General features: G+C 34.2%; 2 protein-coding genes across 4 annotated transcripts in view; both read right to left on the reverse strand.

Annotated features, from left to right (window-relative positions):
* LOC121966387 (uncharacterized) overlaps positions 1-2,208 on the reverse strand; it is a 64,550-nt gene extending 62,342 nt beyond the window's left edge. Inside the window, exons 1-3 of one of the 2 annotated variants that reach the window (XM_088074746.1) lie at positions 1,968-2,208; positions 1,812-1,845; positions 1,252-1,285 (exon numbers count right to left, since the gene is read on the reverse strand). The gene's annotated coding sequence lies outside the window, so the exon portion shown is untranslated. Of the gene's footprint in view, positions 1-1,251; positions 1,286-1,743; positions 1,846-1,967 lie in introns of both variants that reach the window. The other variant, XM_088074747.1, reaches the window with a different exon arrangement.
* A 1,997-nt stretch (positions 2,209-4,205) lies between these two features.
* On the reverse strand, positions 4,206-10,767 carry LOC121962827 (SLAM family member 9-like). 2 transcript variants are annotated; one of them, XM_042513135.2, is made up of 10 exons: positions 10,751-10,767; positions 10,193-10,249; positions 9,930-10,003; positions 8,427-8,588; positions 7,173-7,298; positions 6,926-7,089; positions 6,402-6,489; positions 6,222-6,311; positions 5,526-5,555; positions 4,206-5,185 (listed from the first exon to the last, which is right to left on the reverse strand). In XM_042513135.2, the coding sequence occupies exons 3-10, from the start codon at positions 9,994-9,996 to the stop codon at positions 5,142-5,144; spliced, it is 771 nt and encodes a 256-aa protein (XP_042369069.2). In that variant the 5' UTR covers positions 9,997-10,003; positions 10,193-10,249; positions 10,751-10,767; the 3' UTR covers positions 4,206-5,141. The 2 variants fall into 2 exon arrangements, with proteins under 2 accessions (XP_042369069.2, XP_042369071.2); XM_042513137.2 differs by lacking the exons at positions 10,193-10,249; positions 10,751-10,767 and having other exon boundaries at positions 5,526-5,552; positions 9,930-10,150.
* Between the last annotated feature and the right edge of the window lie 712 nt (positions 10,768-11,479).

The raw sequence follows: 11,479 nt of genomic DNA on the forward strand, positions 1-11,479 counted from the left end.
TTATTAGTGAGAGAGAAAATGCTTTTATTGTGAAACCTTTATTCCAGCAATACTTCATATTTGTTTCTGTCAAACTTCACACATCTGCCATCAATCAGCTCACAGTTCAGCCTGAAGGCTTCACTTTTCAACTGACTTTATGAAGTTTCACGAAACTTTCCTTCAGGCTACAAAAAGCTGTAAAACTCTCCGTGTCCAATCAGTGAGCGGCAGAGTGGCAGCTGACAGAAACAGAAAATATGAGTCCGTGTGCTCACGAGCTGGAAAACGGTGCTGCAATATTATTTTAGTGACCCCTAAAATTCAGGAGTCAACCCACCAGATCTCATCAGCTTTACACTGTTCGCCTGTGTGAGCTCGTTAAAGCAGCTACAGTAGCCTCTCCTGCACTGGGAAGAAAAAAAGTTACCCACACAGGTGCATGCTGGTCCTTTACCTGCCGATACAACCACAGGTGCCCGCAGTGTCACACGATTTGCAAACAAAGCAAAATACTAAAAATGCTAATAATAATAATAATAATAATAATAATAATAATAATAATAATAATAATAATAATGATAATAATAATAATAATAATAAGGTAAACAAAATAATAAAAGAGCTAGAAGCCTCTCCTCAACCATCAGCGTCACAAAAACATTGATTTATTACACGAAACTGCTTTATTGTATTTTTACTTGTTTAAATACTGAAAAATGAACACTTAAAAATTTCTAACCAGAAATTTCAGCTGTGCATAAAGGCCCAAACAGCAAAAAAAATAGAAAAAAGTTATGAGAAATTTACCAAATAAACAAATAAACAAACAAGAAAATGACCTTGAAAAAGTGATGAAATTTAAAAAAAGAAAGTTTATTTATTTTGTATATTTTATTATATATTTTTCTGTGATATCATTTTAAATATAAAATTATTTCAACTATAAAGATCTTTTCTGAACATTTTCTCTATTTTTTACTTTTATTCTACTCCTTTAAATCTTTTTTTTTTGGTTAAATTTTTTTGCAATTTGTGGGACATTTTTTGCCAAGTTGGGTCATTTTCTTTTGTTTCTCACATTCTCCGAATGCAGAAATCTAACCAATTTGCTCAGTTTTCATACAGTTGGAGGGCTTGTGAAATGCATCTAAACACAGCACAATAAAACTGATGTAAATCCAGATTTCTACCAAAAAAAGCTCCTCAGTTCGATGATTAAAATTGCAGCCCCCTGGATCTAAACATGTTTGTGTTTGTTTGGAAGCTCACCTTCCTGAAATCCAGGTGGAAAAGTTGACTTCACCTGACAAAGAGACACAAAGAGAGTCCGATATTGAGGTGGGCGGGAGGACACAAATCTGGCCTTGTGAGATGCAAAAATATGACAGATGTCGCAAAAAGCTGTCACAAAGAGACACCAAATGTCCACAAAGAGAGGCAAAACCTCAGCAAAGAGACATAAAACGACCAAGAAAAGACACAAAATGACCACAAAGACAAGTGCTACGACCACATAGAGTCAAAGTGATGACAAAGACACACAAAACAACCACTATGATGCGAAATGATCACAAAGATGCACAAAACGACCACAAAGGGGCGTAAAATGTCTATGAAAAGACCTAAAATGATGCCAATTATTAAAAAGAGATGTACAATGACAACAAAGAGATGCGAAATAACCACAAGGAGGTGTATAAAAAGCTGTTAAACGACCACAAAGAGTCTCAAAACGACTATAAAAAGATGCACAATGCTCACAAAGAGATGCACGTCGTGGATCTGCGTCCCCTGGATCTAAACATGTGTTTGTTTGTTTGGAAGCTCACCTTCCTGGAATCCAGGTGGAACAGTTGACTTCACCTGACAAAGAGACACAAAGAGAGTCTGATGTTGAGGTGGGCGGGAGGACACAAATCTGGCATTGTGTTTGCTGAGACAAAAAAATGACAGGCGTTTGCCCTCATTTACAACATAAGTGCTACCTTCAGGACGACTCTTCCCGAGCGCTGACAGCCGAGAGCAAAGAGGAGAAGATGGATGGAATTTAAATTTGAAGTGTGTGAGTGTGAGGACGCATGCCCCCGAGACGAGAGGACAGCCGGTGGCGACTCGGCTTCACGTGTGCACACAGGATTAGGAGTGAAGCGAGGAGCCGGGGATACCACAGGGAGAGATGTGTCAGAGGGATTTTTCTGTTTGGTTCAGGTGTTGTGGAGGGCATGTTCTGACATTTTCCGTCCGCCTGCTGAGCTATGAAAAACAAAAAAACAGAATCATTTTTGTTTTAGGAATAAAAGTCAAACTTCTGTTTGGTTTCATGCAGAAATGTCCAGTTTTTTGTGTAAAAAAAGGTGGATTTGCGTGTGTTTTGTGTGAAAACGCGGTGTAGTTTTGGAGCATCTGTCATCATGTGAAGCCTTTCTCTCTTTGAGGAATGTGGTTTTGAGTCTGCACCACAGACAGGTGCCACACCGCACCGACATGTCTGAACAGAGAATCAAACACACGGAAAACTCACATCAGCACGAGTCTGCGATGTACATTTTCTCTCCGTCTCTGATCAAAAGACTAAAGCTTTTATTTTTAGCAAGATAGCTCAACCTCACTTATAGAGCAGCTGTTGGTGTACTGAACAAAAAAAGGCCCAATGAGAAATATAATAATAATAAAAACAAAGTTATGAGAAAATTATCTGAAATAAAACAAGTAAAAAGAATAAAATGACCTTAAAAAGTGCTAAAATGTTATTATATTTTATGTATTTTTCCGTAAAATAACTTTAAGTATAAAATTATTACAATTATAAAAACACTATTCAGGACATTTTTCTCTATATATATTTTAAAATGTATATTTATGTATTTATTTATTGTTGTTATTATATTTTTTCTGTAACATAATTTTAAGTGTAAAATTATCATGATCATAATAATCTTATAATCCTCCTTGCTTTTTTAAAAACTTTTTGTTTCATTGAAATTAAAATTTTAAGAGAATAATAAATGTTTTCTGGACATTTTTCTCTCTCTCTTTTTTTTAATAATACCTAATAATAAAAATGGATTTTGATGTGCTATATTCTTAATTACCATAATAATGAACACAGCTGATTGCTCATAAAATTATGTTATTGCAACTAATTTTTTCACATTATTTTAAAGTAAATTTAAAGTGTTGATGATGCATACTAAGAAATATTTAAATAAATCAAATCAATACAAACAAACAAAAAAACAATGCCTGTCCCTCTCTTCTTTAAATTTAGTTTTTTCAATAAAAATGCAGTGTAAAGGATCAGGTGGATACCATGACCACAGACTGACTCTTTATTCTAACCGGCTCCTACAGAAAACACGTGACGTAAACAGACACTACTGTCGCTGCCAGAGCTCAAACCTGCGAGAGAAAAAAGGCTTCTGGGACGCACAGACGTGCTGTTATATGAAGGTGTATTGAGTGACGCTGTGACAATGCAGCACAGAGCACCTGTACGGGGGGCGCGGCGTCACTTTTGTCATGTTATCATCTCAGCTGGGACGATGACATTTGAACCTCGAAATCTGAAACCACTTTGCGGTCTTACAATGTGCAGAAAAAAGCATTATGTCCTAAAGCAACGCAGTGATACTTAAAATATATTTATGAGCAGATATTAATAGATAAAAACCCTTAAAGGTAATGAGTCAGTTTTACTATTTAAACAGGAAGAGTGACAAAATGAAATGTACATAAACCGGACAGCAGGCATAATAAACACGGTCGGTTTTTGACTGTGCTTTGGTGGACACTGTATCTCCCAAAATGAAAATAAAACAAAGAAAATAGAGGCGCTCATCAAAACTGGAAAACATATAACTGTGGTAAAACAGCTCCAGAAACATCTTAAAACTCTTCTCCAGTTAGTATAAAGTGGTAAAGTATGTTGATTTCTTCTTTATACTGTTTAAACTGCTTATTTCATATCAGTCTTGCACAGTATACCTTTATGGTGTAGTACGTAGTACTTCACTGTGTGTAGTATTACAAATTATATATATGTAGTATATATGAATTTGGGGCACAGCTTAAGTGATGATCACAGTTTAACCTCTAAATTTAGTGCTCATACAGCATCAAAACAAAAGGTGTTTCAGCATCACATGTCAAAAAGAAACAATAATGGCTATAATTATAATAAAAATAAAATTATAATACAAAAATAAAAACAAAGAAAAAGTGAATAAGACAAAAATGAATTTATGTAACAAAATCAGGTTTCACAAATGAAAATTAAGAATGAAGATAATTGACAATCGTAAATACATAATTTTATCCATATTTACTCATAATGCATGAAGTAAATTCACATTTATTTACAGCTGCTGAGCTAATAAAGTGTGTGTGGCGCCCTCTGCTGGACACATTAGGAATCAAACATTTTCACCGGGAGCCGGAAAAGCACACAACTAAATCTGAAACACAAGCTGAAATAAATTGAATACTTAAATTCTCTTTCACTGAGCAAACGCTTCCAGCTGATATGTATACAAGCAGAGAGATAATCTACTTTTTATCTCCAGAATATATTATGTGTTTCTTCTCTTTGGCATTTTAAGGACATATTATCTGATATAATAATACTTGTAACAGCGATCTCATATTCATAAATAAATACCACGGCAGTGCAATCAGGGTGTGGAAACAGTCACTTTTAGTTTATTATAAATATTAATAAATATTGATGCTGTTTTGAGCTGCCGAGAGATATTTAAAAAAAGGAAAAAGAGGAGGAGAGATGCAAAGTTATTTTTAAAAAGTTGACCGTTGGATTGCTGCACTTTTGTCTAATTTCAAAGATGTACTGTGGTGCTAAAAAAGCACACAAAATCTGTACTAAACGTGTGCAGCGCCTCAGTAAATGATTGTAAAAACTGTGTAGCAGCAAATCCTTTGTAAATATGACCTCACTTGCAAATCATAAAAATGCACGACCTAAACTTGTCGCGTTGCAGAGTAACGTGCTTCAGTCCTGTAATGCAGCTTTTAGCAGCGTTTGCATGGAGCAGAGGAGCTCACAGTAGACAGACACAGAGATGAAACCCTTTAAGAGACACAGAATCTGTTATTTCATCGAATCATTAAAGAGCCCTTCAGCTTTGGGGATCACCTGCTGCGTCTTAATCCACCGCTGGCTGCCCATTTGGCATCATTTCTGCATTTTCTGTGAAATGATAAAAGAATTGCAACATTAAAAATGCATCTTTCACACGGTGCAAAGAAAATCTGTGACTCATACAGAGCTTTTACATTCTTACACCTGAGTATGACTCCCGTGGCATTTATGAAATGTGTCAAGATTGACGTAAGAGGAAATGATCTCATGCAGTGAAGCTGGCCGAGACTTGAGTTAAAGTACCAAAACAACACTGTAAGAATACTACCAAAACCTTGTTAGTACTTGTATAGCGATTAAACACTTTAAACTTTTGGGTGTAAGCAGGTTTTTATGGTCTGAAAATGACAAATAGGACAAATAAATGACCAATAATGTGGTTTCTTACCTTGAGGCGTGCCTTCAACATCTTCCTCTGCTAAAAAGATGAATAAATGTATGATTTACCTCATGTAAGTTATCATTAATCATCAAGTTTTGTTGTGTAACTGTTTTTTTGACAGTACACAGATTGTGGTTATTGCACAACAAAACGCAGCAAAGTTTCAACATACGCACGAGGCAGGTAACAGGAAACTGAGTCACACTTTCTTTGGTGTATTTTAAACTTGTGCAACGTTTGTATGGATTATTAATCACACTGTAACATGCTCTTGTCTGTCTGGATTGTTAATTGCAGAAAGTTGGAGAAAACAGTTGACTTAACCCTTTGAAAGCTAACATCAGTTTTCATGTGTTGCATTCAGAAAACTTCCACGAGATATTTAAAGCTTAGAAACCTGAGCAATGTGGTTTGATTCCTTAAAAAATTGAAAAAAACAATGACCAACCTGGCAAGATAAGCCCACAAATTTTGAGAAATCAGTAAAACATCAGAAGAAAATAAACTGACAACAGCTTAAACTGACAACAACTGTCATCCTTGAATAATAATGACCCATAACTAGAGTCAAATATACTGAAATATGTCCCACCTAAAACAGTGTGAATAATAACAGTTAGAGGCAAATTTGATAAATACATTCATAACGATAACACATATCTGATGCAGCAGAATCAATTAAAACTTCTCGTGGCTTCTTACCTTTGCATTTGTGTGTGATAAAGATCACACACACAAGCAGAATGCATGCTGCCAACAGTATGAGGAGGATTAACGGCCAATTAGGTTTCCCTACAAAAAAATAGAAAGATAAAAATAAACAAATACAGCAGATCGTTTACAGGGACACTGTATTTTCATGTAGAAATTGTGACAACTCACTTCTAAAGAATGGGTTGGGCACAAATTCACTGCTTCTGGAGCTGACTGGGTTATCCAGCATACAGTAGAAAGAGCGCTCCTTCTCCTCCTACAAATTGAGAGAAACATTATCAGCTAGAAGCTAATAAGACAAACATACATTTATTTTTAAATGAGTTCACTTGGAGCTTTTGAACGAGCTCAGATTACAAATTATGTAGCTCATTAGTCAGGAAACACTGATCTAAAATGGTAATAATATCTGATTTATTATATTTGACGCTGTTTTATCAAATAGAGGATCCCATTGTAAACAAATAATATACCAAAAAAGGCAACACAGCATTATTATATTTGGGGTTTTTTTTTACACAATTTACACACACAAAAGAAAAAACTTGAACTACGAGGCTCATAAAAATGTGCCTGCTACAATCCGATTTTTGTATTTTGAATTTAATGTTTGTTTTATAAAAACTTTAAATAAGCACAGCCTGGATTCTGCTCACTGATGAAACGCTGACCAACATTTATTCTGTTAGTACCTTGGTTATACGGTACGTGTTGGGTGAAGGGTACCAAAGCAAGTCACTCGCCCCCCATATGTACGAGATCGGTTCGGCCTCTGTGGCGTTGCCTTCACAGGTGAAAACACAGTAGGTCATCGCAGCGTCGCACCACGTGGAGACAGTGGGTTTGGAGACGGGAGCTGACAGAGAAAAGAAACAAACATTTGAATTTAGGGAAAAAACGAAAAGCCGCTCCGTCTGTGATTAAATGTCATCCACTTACAGATGACCTGGAGCTGAGTGGCGTTGGTGCCTCGGTTGTTGATCTCTGCCATGTAGCTGCCGCTGTCGTTTCGAGTCAGTCCTGCGATCGTCAGAGCTCCAGTTGAGCTGTTCAGAGAGCAGCGACCTACAAATACACACAGACATGGATATAAAAAAGCCCTTCTCATATCACAATTCACCAAATTATCATTTTAAATAAATTAATTAATTAAAAGCAAAACTCATAACAACTAACAACTAAATAACAACTAATTAAATGAAATACAAATAAAACTCACTTAAAACCTTTCAATGTGTTGCAAAAAAAATTAATAAATACAACTTAATAACTGATTAAAAAATAAATAAATAAAACTCATTCAAAACCCTTTATTATTGCTATTAATTTAACAAAAAAAGTCAATTAATATGTAAATGAGAAATGTTCTGAATTTTGACCTTAACAACACCTTAAATTAACTGACTGACCAAAATCCATTAAATAAATATTACAATTTACAGTATGTCTTAAAATGTCTTTTAAGGTAAATATTTTGGGATTGCGTCCATGGTATTTTGGCCTTTACCCCTAAAAAACAAAAACAAAAACAAAAAAAAAAAAACTAAATCCACAGAATCCATTTTATACATTAAAATCAGTAAATTGGTCCATTCATCAAACAAAAATCTGGAATTTATTAATAAACCTAATTACAAAAAGATAAATAAAAAATGAATTTACATCTAAAATAAAAACCAAAACTAAACCTTAGTAACACCTGAAATCAAAGCTAATGAATGTTCCAGCGATTTTAGGTTAAGTTGTAAATTAAGGTCGAAGTCTTTCTGTGATATATATAACTCATAAAAGTTTATCAGCTGTTCCCTTGTATTATCATATTTTTAACAATTACACTCAAATCCCTGCAGAATACTTATGCAAAAAGCCGTTAACATATTGCAATCAGTCTATTTATCCATTAATTTAGCACATACAAATCCCTTAAAATGTCATTAATTTGTATCTGAAAATGATTCACCAGCAAATTATTATATTACCTTAAATTGGTAATTTAATCCCTAAAAATCTACGTAATTTATAATTAGTTTCTTAGAAATTAAATTAAGGGTGTAGTGTATAAACTGTTAAAGTGATCTCTGCTCCCTTTCCAAAAACCTTGAACTGAATAAATGTTTTTAGAGTGTTTCCAGAGGTAAACTAAAGGTTAAATGAGTGTATACATCAGTCTCATGCAAAGGTGTGTGAATGTACCTTTGAAGTGGCGGTAAGAGAAAGCCTCGCCTCCGTACCACTCCGCAGCGATGTCACGTCCATGTTTCCACATGACGCTGGTGATGGGATCAGTGGGATCGATGACAGACGGTGATGGTTTGAGGACAACTTTGTCACCAACGGCCTTGTAGATCGGTTCCTCTGCAAAAATAAAACCAAACAAAAAACACAGATTAACATGTCATCATCAACTCTTTAAATGCACTGGGTTTTTTGTTGTTCCAATGCTGTGTTATTCTGTTATTATTTGGAATAAATACTTTTAAATTTACTAATTTGCATACGACTAACCATAATACTGTTGTAGCTTCTCAATATATGTGACTACTTAATGGACTATTGGGTAGTTTAGGTGATAAAAATGCATTTTTCAACCACGTACATTTACTCTATAGCTACAAATCTGAGGTATTTGGACTTTTCCATTACTTTACAATTACTCTTTACAAGAATTTGATCAGAAATACTTGTACTTTTTACTGTGCTTCTTTTAAACAACAGACATAGTTACAAATTTCCTTACAGATTAAGATTTTTACATCTAGAATGTACAAAGTAAAATACTACTTGTTTCAATGCACAACTTTTACCTGCAACAGAGAATGTTTACAGTGTCGCACTTTTTTTTACCCTTTATAACTAGTCATGTTAAATTCAGAAAATACAGTATTTGGCCCAAATATGTAGCCTAGTGGAGGATAAACGTAAATATGTGAATAACAAGTAAAAATAACCCAATTACATATTTGTTATGAATTTCCACGGGACAAATATCCATTGATTTCTTTCAAAAACATGGGAGGATGACAGAGAGTAAAAATCAAATACAATGCGCTCACTCACAATGGCCCGAAATGTCCATATGGCAATAATAAAAGACCAGAATCTGAGTGCTGACCTATTTTGACTGTTTTGTTAGGAAGGCAGTAAGCAAATTATCAAGAAGGGCCCAAAAATGAACAAGAAATTAGTAAAACACTGCAAGAAAATTACCCAACATAAGCACAAAAGAGTAAGAAGAAGAGAAAATTAAGAAAAAAAACAAAAACAAAAATGACCTAAGGGAAGTGCTGAAAATAACATGTATACAAATTTCTACAAAACTTTAAATATGCAATTATAAGAATTTTAATCCTAGTTTTTTAAATAATCTCTAACATTAATAAGTCTTGTTCAGGTCATCTTTCAGGCGTTTTTTTTTAAATTTGTGGGACACCACATGCCAAGTTGCTAATTATCTTTTCTCCCATGTTTAGGAAAGGACTCAAACCATTTTTCCAGGGTTTGAAAAGGTGTAAATGCAGGAAAGCGTTTACGTTAACCAATGCCTAAATAAACTCAAATATGCGCACACCACTTCACCGTTCAATATTCCTGTAATCTAGTTTATTTAACTGTTGGCAGGAGGCAAACAGGATAGATTTAGATTAATGTCGCAGGTAAATTAAAAGGACATGTCTGTGCAAATGATCTCAAACTTACCTGAGTCTGCAATTACTGCGGTCCGTGTCAGAAAGACGATCAGAGTCACACAAACTAGCCTCCACATTTTCTCTCTAAATTAATTAAAAACACACAAAAACCACGATGATCCTGTGCTAAATATCTAGAAGTATTTGAAGTAAATAGAGCACGCGTTTGGCGCTACTGAGAGCTAAGAGTGAAAAACGGATACGCCAAGGAAGAGGAGTGCAGAGGAAAATGAAAACAAAGGAGGAAATGCGGCACTGAAATTTACTCCTTACCTCTGAAGGTCAACACCTCCTACTGGATGGAGGGATCCGTGACTTTGAAACAAACTACTAAGAGTTTTATTTTAGATTTTTAAGACCGAAAAAATAAGTTAAAGACTGGTATTAAATAAATAAATAAATAAATAAATAAATAAGTATTCATTAATACATACATACATACACAAAACTAAGTTGCCTAGCAACAGGTTCCAGAGTGCTACGTGCTAAGCTAAGATAGCCGGCTACTAGCTTCTTCTTTAGCTAGCTTTTTATTTTTATCAGCATTGGCCTTTCGCTTTATAGTTTGCTATAAGGTAATTACTGAAAAGAAAGTAAATCAAAAATAATGTAATAACATGAAAAACTAATGTATGTGTAACCTGTGCGGCTAGCTAACGTTAGCTGCGGCTCTTTGTTTACATAGTTTTCAGTCTCTGTGCTAAGCTAAGCTAGCCGGCTGCTAGCTTTAGTCAGCGTCTTAAAATTACCATCGGCCCTTTGCTTTCCGGTTTAAAAGTTAAAAAGAATATTCAATGAGATAAATAAATGACTAAATAAGACTAAACTTACGAGATAGATGTGCTAATCTACATTCGCCGGCTGCTAGCTTCATATTTACTTCTCGGTTTTGGACTCAAAATAAGAAATTTATTTAGGCCTACGGAAATACCAAAACAGGAACCGGAAGCTAAGGACAAGAGAAAAAGTTAATATATAAATAAATAAAACTAAACTAACCAAATAAATGTGCTAAGCTAAGTTAACTGGGTGCTAGCTTCATTAAATTTAAATATTTTAAATTTATAAATTCAAAAAAATATACACTTATAAGATAATTACATTATTATTATTAAACTTTCTAAAATGAGGAAATACAATGTACAAGAACAAAAAAACCCTTGATAAATAAATGTGCTAAGTTAGCCAGCTGCTGTGGTTTAAAACAATATACATTGTATCGAAACAAGAAGAGGACAGAAGAAAAAGTTTGTAAATAAATAAAGAAATAAAACAAAACTTACTAGATAAATGTGCTTATGAACAATATACTTTTATAGAATAAGGACATTATTTTGTTTACCTCTTTAAAATAATAAAATACCAAAACACAAAAATGAAGTTAAGGACTGAAGAAAAAGCAAAAATAAGGAAATAAATTAAATTAAATCTCACATTAAATTATAAATTGTACATCATTAAGTATCAAACCAAGAAAAAAAAGCATGCAACTGGGTTATTTAAAAAAAAATCCTGTAATTTGATGCAACTCAGACAGCATTAGAAGTCTCAAAATGGCAT

The sequence above is a fragment of the Plectropomus leopardus genome, chromosome 24 (assembly GCF_026936395.1).
Source record: "Plectropomus leopardus strain MGB_pleo_1.0 chromosome 24, ASM2693639v1, whole genome shotgun sequence".
NCBI classification, from domain to species: Eukaryota; Metazoa; Chordata; class Actinopteri; order Perciformes; family Serranidae; genus Plectropomus; species Plectropomus leopardus.

Coding starts and splice junctions, on each gene's coding strand:
- LOC121962827 (XM_042513135.2), bottom strand. CDS start 9,996: ATGTGGAGGCTAGTTTGTGTGACTCTGATCGTCTTTCTGACACGGACC. Junction 7,090..7,172: donor CACTCAGCTCCAGGTCATCT/GTAAGTGGATGA, acceptor TTTCTCTGTCAG/CTCCCGTCTCCAAACCCACT. Junction 6,490..6,925: donor ACACGTACCGTATAACCAAG/GTACTAACAGAA, acceptor CTCAATTTGTAG/GAGGAGAAGGAGCGCTCTTT.